Source organism: Thalassophryne amazonica, chromosome 20 (assembly GCF_902500255.1).
Source record: "Thalassophryne amazonica chromosome 20, fThaAma1.1, whole genome shotgun sequence".
NCBI classification, from domain to species: Eukaryota; Metazoa; Chordata; class Actinopteri; order Batrachoidiformes; family Batrachoididae; genus Thalassophryne; species Thalassophryne amazonica.
Window position 1 is genome coordinate 53,577,499 of NC_047122.1, and position 20,326 is coordinate 53,597,824.

The following is a 20,326-nucleotide window of genomic DNA, read 5'->3' on the forward strand; positions in this document are numbered from 1 at the left end:
CGTCGCTCAGCTGGGGGACGACTGTTTTTATTTACATCTTTGTCGGCTCAGTTTATCCTCCTCTCGCGCTGCAGTCCCGCTCTGCTAAGTCACATTTTTTTACTTTTTTCTTCTTTTTTTTTTTTTTTTTAGAATGGCTGACGCTCACTATTACAGGGGAAGGAGCTCAGCCTGCGGTGTGCACGGATTCGTGCGCTCCTCTTTCTCGTATTGTTCTAACACGTCGGTGGAGAACGCCCACACCGCGCACGCACGCACGCGCGCACGCTTCATGCCAGTACTTCAGGCTTCGGATGTGGGGGGAGGAGGGTAGTGATTTAACCTCCCCCACTTCCCACCCCACCCTCCCCCCAAAAAATGTGATGCTAAGTCTAACAAATCACAGTAATGCCGGATTTAAGATGTGAGCTTCAGAGTCAATGCAATAAAAAGCTCATTCATCAAGTTAATATTGACAGATATGAAATAATACAGAAATCCGCGCGTTTATGTGGTCAAACAAATCCTTTTTGGAGTAATAAAATCATATATTTACCTTTAACCCCACCCCCTCCCCAAAAATGAACCTCGCGTTCTATATCCACAAGCACACTGCTGATTCCATCGAGAAATTGCTTATTTTTCGATAATAATAACACGATCAATGCCTTCTCTTAAAACGGATGCATATGTGCGTAATTGGTGCGTAAAGGCCTTCTGTGTCTCAAAAATGCATTTGAACTTAATCGCAATGAAGCAAAAACAAAACAAGATTATTGGAGCATTTTCAACGAATTCATTTGCAATACTAAAAATACAAATGGAGATTTCGTTTTGTGTTTGGTTTCACACTCCTCCCAGAATAATGTGTGCAAGTCACTTTTGGAATGTTTCCCGTCAATGCATCCATTACTTGTTTTAAGACAATAATAATATATGACTTGGTGAGTAAAAGAAGGGAAGGAGAGAAGTAGGTAGGCATCTCTCAGTTTTTGTTGCTTATATACCAAACAAAGAAGCCTGGAAGCCTGCGCGCGATCAATCTTACTCGCCAAAAGGTCTGACAGCTCGGTGCCCTCACAACACATTTAAGGCTTCTAACTCTCCCCCGGATCAAATGCAGCCAGGAAGCGCTGAGAAACACTGGCCACTCAGATTAGAACCAGTTTGGGCTCGCGGTTATAGTCCGGCTGTCGCTGGAGGGATGTTTTAAAAGATAAATAAGAACCCAAGATGTACACGATCAGACCGTTTCCGTTGTTGGAGCGGCCGATTACGCACCACCGGTGAGTATAGCGAGAAGCAGCTTCTCCGCCTGGATTTTCTTTTTATTTTTATTTTTTATATTTTTTTATTTTTTTGGAAAATGTGATTTACTCAGTTGTATTTCTTTTCTTTGTTTTTCCGTTTCAGACTGTGTGACAGAGATGCTGGGGGAAGAGATGGATGGGCATTTTGGAATTACACACAGGCTTTGTGCGCGAGGACAGGAGTGGGTGGCAGCGTTTATGTGGACTTCAGCCTCTCCTACACACTTCTCTTTGCACAAGGATTGATTTAAGACTATTTTCCCACGGATGGACACGCAGTGAAAAAAATACACATCGTGTGTTTCAGCAAAAAAACGTTTACTTATGCGTTACCTGTGTATGGCGCATATGGGTCACATCAGCCTCTTCCTGTGTGTGCGTGCGCGTTTATGTGTGTTGGATGCAGAAATACTTTTTTTTTCTGACACACCATGGTTCAATTGTTCTAGCTTTCCCCTGCTAACCATATGTCAGGGCCACTACTGTTCGTGGCCCCTGATATCAATCATCAAGGGTTGAAAATGATGTTGCGCAAAATTAGTGAGATCAAATAATTGAGCAAATACACTGAGCACCAAAATAACCATAAGGAACGTGTAGAACAATGTGAATTTGATGTGGAAAAGATTTTGGATTATTTGCTGCACATAAAAAAAGCCAAAAATGAAATAAGAGTGGAAGCACCTTAGCTCTATTTTTCCGGAAAAAAATGCGCCAGTTAAAATAAATCGAACAATTCCAACACGAACCTTTCATTTCAACAAAAGCACACAGAAGTATACATTTCTATTTCAGTCACAATTTATCGTGATCATAAACGTCGTTGATTTATATTAATGTTCACAATTTTTAAATAATGAGCTAAATAAGCGCTGTGTATCCTCTCTGGTTGCTTTTTTTTAACTTGACTGCACATATCAGGAAATTATTTTTTGAAGTGATTTCTCATTTGGCGAGTTGTTTTTCTTGCAGAAACTCCAGAAGGGTCCAGGTGACATTTTTATTATTATGGATGTACCCACGCAGATAAAGAAGGGAGAAGGACGCCCGAATTTATTTTACGTCTATTAAAGAAGAAGGAATGGAATTAAAAAAAAAAGAAAAAAAAAAAAAAGAAGCGTGTTTGTGATTGCAACCGTTTTTGGAAAAAAAATGTTTTTGAATTCTCATTACAGCCATTTGTTAATAAAGTTGCCAATTAAAAATAAAAATGTATTTTTTTAATGTCCAAATGTGTTTTATATTGTTTCTTTAAAAAAAAAAAAGTTATGTTAATTTGTGATGTTTCTGCTGTGTGTAGACATTAAAACTGAAGAATATGCTGCAATTATATTTTAATTATTTTTATTTATTTCTGGAGCAGCTTGGAATGTATGGGAAAAGTAATTTTTTTTTTTTCAATAAAGAAACTGCAAACAAACTGTCCTTTCTTTCACCCTTATTGCATGACTGATTGATTTTACATTCGTTTTCAAAATAAAATACCTCCTCAAACAAAGAAAAAAATAATCATAGCAGTAACATTGTGTGCTGTGTATGTGTGTATATGAACGGGAAATGGCCGATACGCTAATTTCTACCAACATTCTCCCCACGCAAACATTGCAGGGGTGTCAAATAATACTAAAGGAACTGCTTATCTTACACCGAGAAAAAAAATATAATAAATAACATTAAAAGTCCAAGAACACAAGAAAAGAAAGGTTGTTTACAAGCTCGAGACCCTTGTTTTTAAAAATGTATTTCACTCATAATCCTAATTTTTTTGAGGATCCTTTCACAAGTGCAACAAAATGCAAAACAATTCTTCACCTGCGGATAAATTAAAAACGGACAAAATCACATTAAAAAATAATAGCATATGTTCATAATACCCTGTTTGAGATTTAAAACAAGATTTTAAAAAAAGATTGAATATGCATATACTGCCCCCCCGCTCTACGTCCTTTTGGGCAGAGAGAAAGGTGTTTGTGAGAACAATGACACGAGCAAAAATTCAAGCAAGTGTTGATTATTTGTCCTACACTACTTCACACATCAAATTAATCAGAAACAAAAGCAGAGAGAGAGAGAGAGAGAGAGAGAGAGAGAGACAGAGTGGAAGCCGTGAGGACGCGCAGATAAACGGTAAATGTGTCTGGAGGAGGGTAAGACAATGGGGGCGGAGTGATCTCCAGGCTGCGCCGTCGCTACAGATGCGTCAGTTTTGGCGCTTCCTGGATTCTTCCCTGAGAGTAGTGCGGCGTTAGGTCTGTGTACGTCGGTGTCGGATCACACACTCCGTGATGCTGACTGTTGCCCATTGTGATTGCTCCGTTGTAGTCCATGTTTGCGGACGGCGGGTGCGGGAGGTGGGTCAGACCGAAAACGGAGGAGCCAGAATTGGACATGGAGTCGATGTAGCCTCCGCCGACATAAACAGGGCTGCCCTGCATGTGCGTCCCGTAGTTGCCGTTGCCTTGGAGAGGATGCGCGTCATACTCGGGCGTGGCCGAGTCGGCGCCGGGATACCTCTTCTGGGAGGGCGCGCAGTTATTCAAAGGAGCGGGGTATGACGTGGCCATTCCATATGCGTTTTGATGAGGTTTATTGTAAGACGTGGGCGACTGGGATTCATAAGGGACACTGTTTACAAGAGAATGCATAGAGCTGAGATATCCTCCGCTACCCCCGCCTCCACCACTGCCGCCACCACCGGAAACAGGACCCCCGGGACTCCGTGGGGACTGCCCACCGGGGGAAGGCATCATTCCAACGCCTTTCTGATCCTTCTTATACTTCATCCTGCGGTTCTGGAACCAAATTTTGATCTGTCTCTCGGTGAGGTTGAGCAGGTTAGCCATCTCCACCCTCCTGGGTCGACAGAGGTACCGGTTAAAGTGGAACTCCTTCTCCAGCTCCACGAGCTGCGCGCTGGTGTAAGCTGTCCGGGCCCTCTTCGATGCTGCTGACCCCGGAGGGCTCTTGTCTCCGGGACAGCTCTCCACTGTCAGGGGAGGAGGACAGGAGGATGTCAATCAGTAACTCAGTTCAGAGAGAGAAATTATGTGACAACACAGCTATTAACAAAACTCCGCCATCAGGAAAGGGGCGGAACAGCACAGCGAGGGCACGGTTTGCTCACTGCTGGCTTCATATATATATATATATATATATATATATATATATATATATATATATATATAAATCAACCCCTCCCCCCCCCTCTCTCTCTAATTCACTACAACCAAGAGTCCGATAAACTTGTTCCCTACTACAAAGCGCAAAGGTTATCATCAGGGTCCATGAAACGTTTAAAAAAGTAATCACTGTATGCAGAATGTGCTTTATTTAACAGGGGGTGTGGGGGGAGCACGGGGATAGTCGATCCATATTGCACCCCAGATTTCCTATTAAAATATTTTGACCCTTCATCTGCGTCCACTGTCATACAAGAAACACACGCGTAATGCAAACACACGCGCTATGCCCTCAGCGATAAGCCTCCCCTTTTTAAGAGGCTGGAGCTTGGCTGAAAAGTAGCAAGGTGTTGGTCTACTTACCGCTGTGGCAGGCAGCCAACACAATAAATTTCGCTACCTGTTGTCCAAACCTGAAGCAAAAGAATGTCGCATGACATAGACTGACCATTATGTTTTCCCAAAGAGGAAAAAAAGAAGTTAATACAAGGATGAATCCACATTAACATCCGATTATTATTTTTATTATTTATTATCATTATTTTTGAAGACTCTAAAATCATCTTTTTCTTGAGGGGGTATAAAAGACGAGGTGTGCCTTGATTTTCGTACGTGCGTAAAACGTGCGTAAAAAGTGATTCCATGAGATATTTACGTCTTTCTTTAGCGCGCCCACTGCTGGGACGAAACCACTTTTGACAAACTGCAACAACTGCTTTGCGTGTTTGTTTGTGGTGTCGGCATTGTGTGATCAGTTGTTGGGACAGGGGTCAGCTGCAGGTCGTGTGGACACTAAGGAAAACATCATTTAAATGGTAACCAATTACAAGTTGTGAAAAACTGTAACATCTTGAAATGTGAACATTTTCTAGACACAGACATCAACTTTAATTATGACAATCAAATGGAATTTTCCTCATAAGTTTGGGAAAAACATTTTTTAGAGAACTGATCATTTTTCTACAATCAGGATCGAGAGCAAAATACAGAATGTCTTCCAATATAATGTTATACAATAGGCTGTTGTTTTGACGTTATTAACATGACACGTTTTGCAATAAAAACTGAAAATATAATCAGGTCCATAAGTGTTTTGACAGTGACTCTGTTCACTACTGCAATGGAGCTGAACTGAAACAAGATGTGCTTGTAGTGTACTCTGCTTTAATCCAGTGCGACTCACAAAAATATTACATTAACCATAGAGAAAGTACAACCATTATCCTACACTGCATCTCCATTTTTAGAGTCCACAAGCAATTGGACAAAGTAAAATATAAGGATTAGTGTTCATACAAATTGTCACTTTTGCAGCCAGATTTCCTTGCACGAGTCAGAGGATGGATACATGAATGTTTCCATGTGAACATGTCCTGGACTTCATTTACACCAATACACAAAGTAACAGTAAAAGAAGGCATCTCATGAAGGAAGCCACTAAGATTCTCATAAAAACTAAGAAGCAATTGCGGGCTTCTGTGGAGAAACTGTGCGTAAAGCAACTTTTGTCTGTTGCATCACCGGTCACAGCTTCATGGTGACTTGTACAAAATGACTTACAAAAAGTTCCTATGTATACGCTAAGAAATAAAACATTGAATTTAATTGATAGAGTTAAGGTAACTTTTTCCACATGACATTGTCAATTAAGCGCAAAACAATATTGTAGTTGAAATTAATTAAATCAAATGAAACATTGTTACTTAAATCCCTAAAATTAACAAATGCAATATTGAAAATAATAGTATTAATTACATTTAAAATCCCATTTCTTAGAGTGTAGACTTGTGCCTTCTGGTGAACTGTACAACCCATAGCAATTTTCTATCAACACAGAGGAAGCATACTTTAAATGTACTGAAATTATAAGGCATCTTTGAGTAACTCATTGCCCAGTCGAGTGTCCTGGTTTTTCGGTAGTCAAAATGTAGTCACCCTACCTTTAATGATCAAGTCAACCATTTGGATAGAGCACATTGATATCTATATATTCGACTGAAAAATGTGAGGATTAATGGGTTAAGAAAATCCTTTTCTGTGCCTCTCTACCATGACAGGCAAAAGTTGCACTGTAAACAGTTTCTCCAATCACAGCCACAGAAGCTTATACCTCCTTCCAACCCAGTCTCATGCTTTTTTTTTATTTGTGACGCCATCACAAACTGGCGTGAGAGTGGGTTGCATGGGTGTCTTGGTGGCTTCCCTCGGTCACCTCTTCAAAGTTTACTCAAAGATACCTTATAATTTCAGTACATTTGCTTCCTCTGTGTTGATAGAAAATTGTTCAACACAGTCTCATGCTTTTTTATTTGTGATGCCATCACAAACTGGTGTGAGATCGGGTTGCATGGGTGTCTTGGTGGCTTCCCTCGGTCACCTCTTCAAAGTTTACTCAAAGATACCTTATAATTTCAGTACATTTGCTTCCTCTGTGTTGATAGAAAATTGTTCAACACAGTCTCATGCTTTTTTATTTGTGATGCCATCACAAACTGGTGTGAGATCGGGTTGCATGGGTGTCTTGGTGGCTTCCCTCGGTCACCTCTTCAAAGTTTACTCAAAGATACCTTATAATTTCAGTACATTTGCTTCCTCTGTGTTGATAGAAAATTGTTCAACACAGTCTCATGCTTTTTTATTTGTGATACCATCACAAACTGGTGTGAGATCGGGTTGCATGGGTGTCTTGGTGGCTTCCCTCGGTCACCTCTTCAAAGTTTACTCAAAGATACCTTATAATTTCAGTACATTTGCTTCCTCTGTGTTGATAGAAAATTGTTCAACACAGTCTCATGCTTTTTTATTTGTGATGCCATCACAAACTGGTGTGAGATCGGGTTGCATGGGTGTCTTGGTGGCTTCCCTCGGTCACCTCTTCAAAGTTTACTCAAAGATACCTTATAATTTCAGTACATTTGCTTCCTCTGTGTTGATAGAAAATTGTTCAACACAGTCTCATGCTTTTTTATTTGTGATGCCATCACAAACCGGCGTGAGAGTGGGTTGCATGGGTGTCTTGGTGGCTTCCCTCGGTCACCTCTTCAAAATTTACTCAAAGATACCTTATAATTTCAGTACATTTGCTTCCTCTGTGTTGATAGAAAATTGCTCAACACAGTCTCATGCTTTTTTATTTGTGATGCCATCACAAACTGGCGTGAGAGTGGGTTGCATGGGTGTCTTGGTGGCTTCCCTCAGTCACCTCTTTTTGAGAACTGCCTACTCCAGATTACATTTACAATACAATACCAATGTATCTATAGTTTTTAAAGGGCATCCAAAACATAATCACCAACTTGGAAATGTTCATGTATGCACCTTCTGACTGCTGTAAAAGTGATGCTGTGTATCATCAATCATCTTTATGTTGAGTTTCTCCACTTACTTATTGCTTTTGTTTTCTAAACGTTTATTGTGATATTTTTTTGGTTAAACCTCTTGAATTAATGCTAAAAGTTGACAAAGATTACAAACAAATGTGTCAATGTCCTAATACCTTTGGACCTGACCATGCATTTCTTTCTGCAATAGTTATGTAAGTTATACTGATCAGAATGGTCGACTGTGTTTAGGTTGTTATACCTGAAGTACTGGTGGGTTTCTGCTTGGTGTTTTGACGGGATTCCTTCATCCAGGGGAAAATCTGTTTGCCCCGAGCCGCTGAGGTCGGGGAGCCGGTCTTGGCATTAGGCTGGTTGGACCGGTTGCTTATGTTTTGGTTGATAACACCGGGCGACTGTGGCGGAGGCGGAGGAGGAGGAGGTGGAGGAGGTGGAGGAGGGGGTGGGACTGACACCGACACCTGCGGTTGATTGCTTTCGGGATGGACCTTGGACTGCGCCGCCTGAATGGCTGCGCTCCTGTCGCAGCTCTCCGCCATCTCCCCAGGCTTTTGCAGAGCCACAGAGCCGTCAGGAGACTGCAGGGAGCAGGCAGGTCGATGGTACTCACTTTCCACATGAGAGGCCCGGGGATATTGGACCTGATTGGCATCATAACTGAAGCCATTTGCGCTTTGATATGGGTAGCCACTGTAAATTGCAGAGCTGTCGTAGAAGGTTGCCTTTTGCATCTCGCCGTTTCCCAATATTTATTTCAGAAACTGACAGGGTCTTGACACCCTTGTAGAATAACATTGGCACCCCGTGGTCACGTGACGCCTCTCCGCCAATGGCCTCCTCGGGTGAACCTAGGGTTACAAGAAGCACTGTGAGGAGAAGAAATGGTGGCGATCCATCTTACTTTTCAATGCAGGCGTGACACTGGAGACTGTGGAGCCAAGATAGGGCCAACAGTTCTGCAGACTATTACCGTTTACCTTATGGCTTACACGGGCCACAGAGGCGTGCGCTAACCTTGTATTACCATCTGTGCCAAATGACATCAAAACAAAAAAACGTTTTCAAAAGCATTTTCACAATGCCGAGTCAATTTGGGAATATAACAAGAAGCTATGTGACGTTTTAAGTCTCTCAGCTTATTAACCATTAAACTCGAGGAATACAGAGTTCCAGTGCGGCTGACAGAGAGCAGGCTGGAGGTAATATGAGATTGGTTTACCACAGCGGTAATATATTTCTGTTACACTTATTCTCTCACCAGGACTGTCAGCAGAATTATCTTATTTCCTATTGAAAATAGCGATATTGCGCACATGCTCTTACCCTATTTTGTTTGTACACTATTAGTCAAAAATCTGAAACATTAGACTTAAATGCTTCCCCATCACCTGGAGAAAAGCATAAACAAGCGCATTTTCTCTCTCTCTCTCTCTGTTTCATTGTTGCTGTTTTTTTTAACATAATGCAAGATAAATGGAAGAGCCAGACGGAAACCGGAAAAACCGGGCGCGCATTTGTGCAGTTCCATGACGGTGTGAACTTTTCCTTGCAGGCCCATAGTAATGACTGCTGTCGGTGCTGTCTGCGCGGTGGGCCGTCGCCGTGATATATGGAGGTCAGTGGGCCGGGACGGCCTGTGCACAATGAACGGCCCGGTGAACAGCCAAGCCCGGCGGTCAGGCGGATAGAAAGCGCTAAACCTTCACCTTAATTCACTCAGGTAACCACGGGGATCGAGACAGATCCACAGGTCATTTTAGGAAAATCTTAAATATCGATATCCTGCGGAGGGAGAAAAAAAAATGATTGTTTCAAAATAAAATCCTGTTAATTTCTCAAATCATGCAAGCAATGTGTATTAAAACCGCATAAAATGTGAGTAAAGTCCAAATTAAATCTAAATGATTTGTTTTAAATTTAAATTGCTGTCAAAGATAAAGCTGCAGCTATTGTGTGGATTGTTGTACAATTGTGAATGATTTGCTTGCAGTCAAATAGCTTTATCTGGCGTGCGTTATCTTAAAATGAAAAGGTAGATATGAAAGGAAAAATGTTGCACAGTTCCGCCTTTGTGCAGTCGCGCATAACAAGAGACAAACGTGTACAAAATGCGCCCTCGGCTTGCCCTTAACTAAACCAAAAAAAAAAAACAAAAAAAAAAATCAAAGAAAGCCTCTTCCTTTCATGACGACCTGGAAGACATGTCAGAAACCGCTTCACGTTGCATTTCCAGCCGAGGTATGGCGACAGTCATAAATGGAAAAGAAGGTGAGAGATAAAAGGCGCGCTGGAGCTTTTGCGCACAGCCCTCTGCTCCGCGTTAAAGAAATCGGGCTGCCTGACTGTGTGTGTGAACTCTTCCTGAACCGAGATCTAAGTCATACGGTGATAAATCACCGCTCGACAACACAAACTCCGCCATTTACAACCGAGGGAGACTATTTCTGGCCTGCTTACCTTATCCTCTGACGACGAATGCAGAGCACCGAGCAATATTTTCTCATTCAGCGACGAAATCGATCAAAGCAGTAATCCAGAGAAAAGTTTTAGAGGCAGAGCCGGCTGCAGCAGCAGACTGCGCCCAGCCATATACAGCAGGCATTAGCAGCCACAACACAAAAGGGAAGAGCCGAGATAAACCCCCTTTCTTTTTTTTTTTCTCCCTTCCTTACTCGACGTGGATGGGTAAACCGAGATTACGAAAGCAGGCGTGAGCAGTCGGGTCAGCGAGATAACACTTATCTGGCCCCAAGACTGAATTTCTCGTCATGCTGTATACAGAGCGACGGCCAGCACTTCATAGCAATATTCAAAGAGGTGGACTGTGTGATCCTTCACAAGTACCAAGCAGACACCAGTGAACTGCCCCGAACCAAAGCGTCACCATAGACAAGAAAAATTATGCAAATGAAGTAGCGCCTTGGAAAGCCCGTTCAAATCAAGTGGCTTCCCCCCCCCCCCCCACCCCCCTTTTCAAGCAAACGAGGCAGAGTGCCGAGAAAAAAAAATACATCGTTCAAAATAACATGCAAGTCCACCCCAAAGTGTTCTAAATCATTTTTTGTACCCGGTTTCCTGAGTGGAATTATGACTCTGGTGGATGCGTTGTTGGAGAGGGTCGCGCACAATGGGATCATCAGCCGGCTGACCGTAGCGCATTTCCATTTCGAAAGGGCTTCTATCACCCGGTTTAATCATTAACCAGCTTTTTTTTTTTTTTTTTTTTGCGTAAAATTCGCAATCATTTAGCGCCAAGGCGCGCATGCAGTGCGTTTTCATTTCAAGACTTTTGGGGCGTCAGTGAAGATCAAAGCAAACTGCGTCCTTATTATTATCATTAATTTATTTTTTATTTTATCTGAAAACAAAACTACTTCAGATCAAAGACAAAACCCCCACTAGGAGCAGGCTGTGAAAAATTGGGAGACGTTTCATCAGCAAAAGGCGAGCGAAGGACATGCAGCGTGGAACCGGCAGGGGAATCCCTCTACATGGTAATATTGTCTTTTGCAGCCAGAAAAATTAGATTTATGTCCTCTCACTTCCCCCCAGAGCAGATTCTCTGCACAACTAAAGCTCTGGGACAAAAATGCATTCACACAATTTAAAAAAAAAAAAAAAAAAGATAGAACACACGGACGGCGTGGGAGGTTGTTTGGAACAAAAATCCACGCGCAAGGATTTTTCTTTTAGTCAACTCTGCTTTTTTCCAGCCTGAGCAGGGTAGAGGCGCTTTGTGTAATTATTTACTTCGTTGTGCTAAAATGCTGATTCGTCTCTCTCTTTAATTTGGCCCTGGGCAGAGGGTTAAATGTCAGCGAGGAGGTGGTGTTGCCGCGCGTAAAAACGTGTGAAAATCGCTAAAAATGGCAATGAAATAAATCCAAAGTGGTCAGCGGCAATAAACTATAACACAGACGGTTACAAGCAGATGGCTTTCACAGAACGCAGTTTTTGAAAGGAGTGAGGCAGTGCTCCAAGAGCTGCGATTCCTCTCGTCACTTTTATAGTGACAAATTACACCACAAAGACAAGTGGAAAAGAAGGAATTATTGCTCTCGGGCTGCTCGTGGTGCTGCTACAAGGAAATGTACAAGCTACACACTCCTCTGTCCCTGCGAGTGTTCCAGTGGGCGTGCGTGCTACTTATTAGGAATTGAATAAGGATATGAACAGCAAGCATTCATAATACAAATCAATAAAGATATATGGACTTACCGAAGGCGAGAGCGTGAGATGGCTCGAATTTACTTAGCTGGAATTCTGTAAGGAGGAGAGGAGTAAATATTTCAAATCTCTTATAAATAGCAGCAATATTTTAAAGCCTTTTTAGATGCAATTTTAAAAAATGAGTGGCCTTTACACATAAAAATAACTACAGTTGCGCTTATTATTATTATTATTATGTTCTGTATATTTTAGGATTTTTGTTTAAATGGTGCCAAAACACTAATTCTAATCAAAGTTAAAAAAAATGTATGTCAATATTTTGTCGTATTTGTTTTATTATTTAGACGTAGAATTAACAGCGTTTTACAACTGCTAATATGTTTGTAGCTTCCTAAAAAATTCTCATATTTTCTAACAAGGCAACTCAAGTGCGAGCTTGATGTTAGAGCAAAATACAAGACGAAATAACCATTCTGATGTTCTCAAAGAAATTCTGAAGTAAATATTTAGATGCCTCTTCGTGTAATTTCTTATATAAATAGAATAAATCAGGACCGATGTAAATAAGGTGCTTGTTGGATAGTGCATTTTTATTTTTAAACAAACGAATCGAATAGTCATTAGCTTTGGCGCACCGTCCTCCCCAAGTCCCCATGCCCATAAATCAAGCAGGAGCACCGTGACCTCAGCACGGCCACGCAGTCCTGGATGACACTCCGTCTTCCATTATATCCTCGTTTCCCTGGCGGAGCGACACAAGTCTTTCCCCCCTACTTTTACGGCTCTTATCCTCATATAATTTTTACGCCCACAACCGAAAAAGAAATGTGTTTTCTGTGCGTAAGACGGCTGGTTTTGCGTCTTGCACCAACAACGCGCTCTGTTTCTGGTTTTTCGTTTTTAGCTGCTATTTAAATGGACACCTGGTAAATAGAAATATGACATTTTTCCCCAGATAATATATTGAAATATTAAGGATATTAAGCATATTCCGGACAAAAATTTAAATCTTACATGTTTGTTTTATTTCGAGCTCTGGTTTTGTTTTGTTTTTTCCGCTTCAGTATAAATGTGACTTATTTGCAGACATTGTCTTTCTTGTTACCTGTCTGTTTTCTCACCTCACAAAAAGCAGAAGAAGAGAGAGAGGGGAAAAAAAGATTGGCTTCTTTGTTCTGACCTCTGCCTCGCTTAGCCATAACTCACGACAGTAATGAACAATCGGCGGAAATACCTCAAAATAAAATCCATCCTCCCAAAGCATGGGCTCTAGCTCCGCGTGGAAAAACATATCCGTCCGTGACAGCAGTGTAATATATCCACACAACCGGGATCCTCTCTTTCAGTGCGTCGCTCTTTCTTTTTTCTTCTCCTCGATAAACAAACTACAAAGCCCGTACTCCCCTCGCGAAAAGTGGGGGTAACCCGCATCTAATCAGCATCATATGGCCAGACCGGGGCTCCGGTTTTCTTCCCAGTGCCATAACATCGCGCAGTATTATGCGCTCAGCTCACGTGACGCAACGTCAACTTAAATCCCTTTTATTTGAGCCCGTGAATCATTAATGGAGGCAGTCATTGCCCCTCAGGAAAAACGGAGGGAAAAAGAGGTGCATGTGACACTGGAATATATCTGGCACAAGTCTCTCGCAGCTTTTCCACGTGTCGCCCATTCATGTGTCAGATTTAAAGTGCCATATATTTAGCGCCTAAAAAGAGCCATAAGGCTGTGTGTGCTGCTGCTGCGCTCTGCGCCGCGCTCCAACCAGAATGTTTTGCACTTCAACGTGACAATTCGCACTATGTGAGCAGAAGAGGGCTTTATGATTACTCAAACAGCTCAAATAAACCTTTAATTTTTTTTGTGTGTGGAAGATTTACAGAGCAGCCGCTGGTGTGAACTAACTCAATCTCGCCCCCATCCTCGATCCCCGAGTTGTTGTTTGACCGCTGAGTCAGCTTTTTTTGCTCCATCAGCAAAACCACGCGCGCTGTTGGCTAAATAGAAACAAAACATCACACGCCTAACCTGGAGGCTGTGCGTCCTGGCGCTCGTGAGAGGTGCGCGTCACTCAGCAGTGGTCATGAGGCAACCAAAGTGTGGCTCCTCGACCCCGCTGATCTGTACACGGACCCCCATTCGACCTACATGTGTTTATGCGTTTCCTGTGACCAGTGATGTTGAAAAGTGCAGGTTTGTGCCAAGATAAAAAAAAAGAGAATTAAAATGAAAAATAGTTTAAAGTAGAAAAAAAAATCTGGTGGTTTTGGGGAATGCTGAGGTCAAATGAACCAATTTCACAAATTACGCACAAGCTAAATATAAAAAATAAAAATAAAAAAATGCGATAATAAATTTAAAATGTTGATTTGCCATTCCAAAGATCTGGCTTCTGCTACCCTAAGCTTGCCAGAAGTTCTGTCCGGAAGAGCTGATCTCTTCTCGACACCGTTTGGCGCTTGTTTTCAGTCAACACCGAGAAAGCGGGCGTGGAAAAAATCCCCAAACTATTAATCACTCAGGGCGGACATGGACAAAATCCCACTCCCACTCCAGCCTTTTGTCTTCTCAAGCTACAACTTGAGCGGTCAAGTTTTAAACACACACAAGAGGCAGAAATCTCCCTGCTGTGGATTCAGGCTTGACTTTTACGCGCGGATTTAAGACGCATATATGCAAAAGCGTGTGTTTTTGTTGATGCTTAACTGTTATTTCTGTCTATATTTACAGATGCTACCAGGATATGGCTGCAGAGCTGCGTAGAAGTTTCCTTTCGCCACCTCACCTGAACTTTTCTCTGGCCCAGACGCACAAAGGGTCGAGTGGGTTAAGTTATTTGCGTTTCAAAAACAAGAAGAACACGGAAACCAAGGAGCCACGCTGACGACAGTTGCTTATAACTCCTCTGATGGACCTTTCCAGATATATTTTTGTGGGGCAAATGATTATCTTTCACATTTCAAGTAGAAAGCAAACGCTTTAAAGTTATTCACACAAATCACGGCCCTTATCGCTGTCAGCGAAGAGAAGTTAGAGGAGCAGAACTCTGGACGTTGGCCAGACAGCGGTCCATATCTTCCCACACTGTTGACACTCGGAGCTCTTAACAGCCTGGTTTGGGTTACCAACACACTCAGACAAAGATAACTCTTTCTGCGAGCTGTACACCGGCCAACATCAAGGCTAATGTGAAATTCAACGCCTTAAAGCTGACTCGGAACCATTCTTCATGAATGCAGCACACATCCTGACTGTGGAATTGTTTATTTATAATGACTGTAATAAAGTTGAATGCTGAACTCACTGATTGTTTTCTCTTATTGAAAATGCTATTATCACACACAATGAGTAAATTTGTTTAAATTTAAGAAAAGATGACAATAATAATTAAGAGAGCAGTGACTGTTTAAATGTTGCAAATGTTGGAATTTAATCATCTAAACTTACCCTTGAATATTTAGAAAATGTGTCCTTTAAACCCACTCCTGTTTCTCCCTCCTCCTTCTTCTTCTTCCCACTAAGTGTATTTAAGTAGCTCAACCTGGTAAATTTATGTTACTATGATCTGGATATGTTATATAAGACCTGTGCCCAGATTCTAACTTAACAATAATAATTCTCGTGGCTAATAAATTGTGTGTCTAATAGATAGACAGATAAGACTTTTGTGTTTTGAAAGTACCAAAGATGAAAATCATTTTAATGCATTTTAAACACATTTTATTTTATATGTTGAAATACAAATCACACACACACACACACACACACACACATATATGTATATACAAAGATGAAAATAATTTTTAATGTATGTTAAACACGTTTTATTTATATGTCGAAAAGTACTAATGGAAATACTGGAAACAACATGTTGATGAAAATACAAAAAATAATCAAATCCTGTATCAGATATACTGTGATAGTCTGCATCTTACATCCACAGTTATTATTATTATTATTATGTTATTTGTATGTATTCTATCCTAATGCATTGGGATTTGGATGTAAAGGTTTACAATTTTTTACATAATCAGCCACATATGTGATTTATTTTAAACAAAGTTTTGAAGCATTTAGTTGCACACAACCTTTTTCAACTGTTTTTGATAGCATGTCAACATGTTAAAACACGTTGCACACCCTGCAGGCTACAGGTTACAAAAGTGTTTTCATCACAAACTGATGAATCTCAGTTTGATCATGAGAGAAATATGGCATATGTCCTCACGTTTTAGCTGGAAATATTTATATTTGGTCAAATATTACTATACCAAGCTAAAAGAAAAACAGACAAATACTCACATGTCATGACGGTCTGTGTGTGTGCAACAGGACAGTTTTTCACGAGACAAGAAGAGAAGTGACTTGCACCCTGCAGAGGAGCTCTTCAAATGAAAATAAGGCAGATTTTCACATCTATTTCTGACCCTGGGGCATTCATTATTCAGCAAGTCACGTGGATGGGCAAATTAAAGTTTCAGTACTTTGGAAGTGACCTCTATTCATGTATGAAATGAGTTAAAAATCTATAATATGACTAGCTGGACTTGCTGGAGTGTGTGCAAAGTCAGTGTCAGTCAGTACCATTGCTACCTTCTGCACACAACTTTCATGACTGAGTAGAGCAAAAAGCCTTTGTTGTAATGTCTGTGCAGTAATTTGAAACATTTTCTGAACAACGTTTCCTTTAAAGAACATTAAGAAAATTTGTTAGAAGAAATAAAATAAGCATGGAAGTGAAACAATGTTTTTTTTTTTTCTTGTATGTGCATGAATGCAGTGTTTTTTGTTTTTTTTCTCTGTTGGAAGTATGATGAATGCAACTTTTAATTCAATTAAATGCTTTTACAAACTGTTTTATTGCGCTGCTATCAGCATGCCAATTGAGTAGAGCAGACCAGTGCCAAGCAAAATGCCATTTGCGATCATATCTGCCATCTCTGTGCCTGCCAGAGATGATCTCAGAATAATCTGAAGAAATTAATCCGAAATGACACTGAAACAGTGTTTGTGATTTGTCTGTGGGTCACTCTTGAATGAAAAGGAAAAGAAAAAAAAAGTTCGCAGAGGTCTTAGCACTGATGTATGGTCTGAACATTGTGTGTGTCGATAGGTCAGGGGTCAGAAGAAGTGCTCTGAGAAGGTGATTGGTCAGAGTCCTGTGTCCCCTGGCTGAACTTTCCATTGTTTGGATGTAGCAGGTAGTGACCAATGCTGGTGCACTAAGGTTGGTGCTCGCTCATAACTGAAAGTGGGAACAAAATATATGAATTTTGCTTTGGTCTAATTCTGGTGTCAAACAACACAGACAGCGGATGAAGCGTGCGTAAAAAGCGCATAACGACCGCGACCATTTTATGGATAATGCAAAAATGTCATTAGAACTTTTTAGGAGAACAAACCATCCTATCTGCGCCAAAAATGTTTACATTTGAGGAGTAATAAGCGTTTATGGCACCACGCTTTATTAAAAAAAAGTCTCACATCTTTCCATTTGTGTTAATCATAATGATAATTTTAAAAAAAAGTATTTATTGAAGACTTCAAGTTGCCCTCATCATACTGCATTAAAATATAAATGCACAACTTTTGGTTACCCTCATTGCACAAATAACTCTCCAGCATAGCAAAATGGTTTACATCGCATCGCGTGTGGCGCATGCAGGAAGACATCACAATTTTACGCACGCATTTTGCAAACATACAAATAAATAAATATTTCTGACAAATACTAAAACAGCATAAAGAAATCTTTCCAAATGGTCAAAACAAAAATGATTTCTGCGTGCACGTTTCGCGCACAACACTGCTGCGCGCTTCTCGTCGGCATGATGACAGAATATCCAAAGCCACGTCCGCCGTATAGGTGAACATATTTATTTCACAGGGACATCTCGACTCTATAGCACATCACAACGGGCTTCACTTAGACAACAAACACACACAAATATTCACAGTTTGGAAACACACCAGAGCACAACACGGGGACGCACTACAGCACAAATTAAAACTATACGACACCGACAAACAGAATTCTACTTGACGAAATGCTTTTTTTTTTTTTTTTTCTTATTGTGCCTTCATAATCTGTCTATGTACATTAAATGTCAACGTCACCTGGACTACATTCAACAGTAAACCGACCCACTCAAACACACAAACTACATTGTTACTCTGAATGATGCCGTACACAGCCCCCCCCCCCCCACCCCACCCCTAAAACATTCTAACAGGCATCTAGAAATATCTTTCAAGTATAATAGAGCTTTCCATGAGGATTCAAAACTGAAAATATTCATCAGAGGACATACAAAATGCTTTCAGAGTTTTTTTTAACTGTAACGATACATCAATCCTACGTGTGAATGTGCGTTATCCTTCTTTTATAATAATAAACAAATATATACACACTTCACTTGCCACTTTGGCAATTAAAGGTGAATTTCAAGCTTATATGAAGAGGAAAGAAGGACAAATGGGTCCAATGGCAGAAACAGAGATATCACCATGTTTAAAACACTGAGAATCGGTCCATCAAATTCCACTCGCCATCTCAGTCTGGATTGTGTGAGAGTGTGTTCTAATAGGGGTGTGGTTCGTGCACTATAGCCCGGCATTGCACGGCGTGGGGACGAGCTGCTGGCCTGTTTTGATCTGCTGCTGCTGCTGCTGTTGCTGTTGCTGGGCCCCCGAGGCTGAGGACGAGGCCGAGCTGGACGAGCGGATCTTGGTGTTGGGAAGCTTGTGCTCCTTCTTCCACTTCATCCTCCGGTTCTGAAACCAGATCTTGACCTGGCGCTCGGACAGGCACATGGTGTGTGCGATCTCCACCCGTCTGCGCCGGGTCAGGTACCGGTTGAAGTGAAACTCCTTCTCCAGCTCCAGAGCCTGCTGGCGGGTGTAGGCAGTGCGGGACCTCTTGGGCACTCCTCCATTGTAACTGGCATTGACTGAGGGAAGGAGGGGAAGCCACACATGCATGCAAGCAGGTGTTACACGCAGGGTGATAGTCACTGGACACATATAGCAAGATTTTTTTGTACGTTAAACATGTTTTTTTTTGACGTGAACCACAGCCGCACTCTCCGCCTCGGTTCACTTCGCGGGTGTGAGCCTAATGTGGAGGTGCCGAGCGCACAAACACTCACATCCAGGGACAGATCAAGCTTAGGAATGATTAACAAAACAGCGGGGTTGGATATTACAGTTTGGCTCGGCACCAGTGGTGGAGGTAGTTTGGGTTAAAAAACAACAAAGGCGCATGGCCCCGACAGACGAACACAGGCAATAAAATTTACGAGGGTCCTTAATTACCGACCCCGCTGCTCAATAATCGTAAATTGCTGTTGTAAAGGCGGCTACTAGTGCTGCTTCAATAGGCGCGCGTGTGTTCCGTCGGTTGTTTCACAGTGGTTCTGCTACTTAACCGTAACGATAACTCACCGGTGCTAACGTGGACCTTTTTCATCCAAGGATAAACCACCGGCTCCTTGCCCTTCGCTACGCCGGGATATACCTCACCGGCAAGGCTGCAGTCTTTGCTGGCATTTGCCCCTGCGCCACCATCCGGGGCTGCGCTGAGGCGGGGACCGTGGCTCTGTGGAACCGGCTGCGGCTGTGCGTGGTGTCCGTCGACGAAATCATCGATCCCCGTGGCGGGAACGTTACCGTAATCGTAGCCCGTTTCGGTGTAGTTTGACCTCGGATAGGATGGCTCTTCGTGGTGGGGGAAGCCGGTATCTTTTTGCCGCTCGTAGTAGTCACCGGGGTTTGGAATGTATCCGCCCTGCTGATATTCGTCGCATGGAGGAAAAGAAGGCTCGATATAGTTGGAGTTTATCAAGTAGGAACTCATGGTCATTAATTTGTGAAGTGCAACAATACTAATTTTTATCGCGCTGTCGTTTTTCTGATCTCCACAAAACCCTCCTACTCCCTGTCAAATGTACAAAGTTGCCTGGTCACGTGTGAAGCGCCACCAATCACCGCGTGTCCTATGGGCATCATGTAAACACGAACCAATGGAAAGCATGGCACTGGTATCAGCAGCCCTGCTGAACGGGCTTACATTGATGTTTTCCTTATTAAATCACAGTATATAAAGCAAAAAAAGAAATCAGCTCACTTGGAGTCAAACTTATATGGGCGAGGCATCTCTTATAAAACTATAAACACACCAACGTCCTAAAAACGCCATGTTAAATGCACCTGAAGGTGAAAAAGCAAAATAAACCACTATTTCCAACCCAGTCTCGCGTTTTTTGGGTTGTATATTGTGAGTTTTTTGGAGTTTAAAACGAGCTGTGTGAAAGGTAAAGAAATGCAACATGTGCAAATCCTGCTGTG

The 20,326-nt window shown here is 41.8% G+C and overlaps 3 protein-coding genes across 8 annotated transcripts in view; 1 reads left to right on the top strand and 2 right to left on the bottom strand.

The window, feature by feature from the left end:
* Positions 1-8,035, top strand: part of LOC117502400 — a 25,187-nt gene extending 17,152 nt beyond the window's left edge. Inside the window, exon 3 of the mRNA XM_034161439.1 lies at positions 5,136-8,035. Within this exon, the coding sequence (XP_034017330.1) occupies positions 6,519-7,793 (1,275 nt within the window). The 5' untranslated portion in view covers positions 5,136-6,518 and the 3' untranslated portion in view covers positions 7,794-8,035. The remainder of the gene's footprint in view (positions 1-5,135) is intronic.
* Positions 70-14,717, bottom strand: hoxa3a (homeobox A3a). 5 transcript variants are annotated; one of them, XM_034161435.1, is made up of 4 exons: positions 13,214-13,994; positions 12,028-12,072; positions 8,051-8,657; positions 70-4,275 (listed from the first exon to the last, which is right to left on the bottom strand). In XM_034161435.1, exons 3-4 carry the CDS (start codon positions 8,538-8,540, stop codon positions 3,479-3,481), a joined length of 1,287 nt encoding a protein of 428 aa, XP_034017326.1. In that variant the 5' UTR covers positions 8,541-8,657; positions 12,028-12,072; positions 13,214-13,994; the 3' UTR covers positions 70-3,478. The 5 variants fall into 5 exon arrangements, with proteins under 5 accessions (XP_034017326.1, XP_034017327.1, XP_034017325.1 ...); XM_034161436.1 differs by having other exon boundaries at positions 13,101-13,994; XM_034161437.1 differs by lacking the exon at positions 13,214-13,994 and adding an exon at positions 14,009-14,717 and having other exon boundaries at positions 114-4,275.
* Positions 14,718-15,928: 1,211 nt separating this feature from the next.
* Positions 15,929-20,169, bottom strand: LOC117502403 (homeobox protein Hox-A4). Of its 2 annotated transcripts, XM_034161443.1 has the most exons (3): positions 19,424-20,169; positions 18,563-18,930; positions 15,929-15,946 (listed from the first exon to the last, which is right to left on the bottom strand). In XM_034161443.1, the coding sequence occupies exons 1-2, from the start codon at positions 19,839-19,841 to the stop codon at positions 18,584-18,586; spliced, it is 765 nt and encodes a 254-aa protein (XP_034017334.1). In that variant the 5' UTR covers positions 19,842-20,169; the 3' UTR covers positions 15,929-15,946; positions 18,563-18,583. The 2 variants fall into 2 exon arrangements, with proteins under 2 accessions (XP_034017334.1, XP_034017333.1); XM_034161442.1 differs by lacking the exon at positions 15,929-15,946 and having other exon boundaries at positions 18,020-18,930.
* Positions 20,170-20,326: the final 157 nt, after the last annotated feature.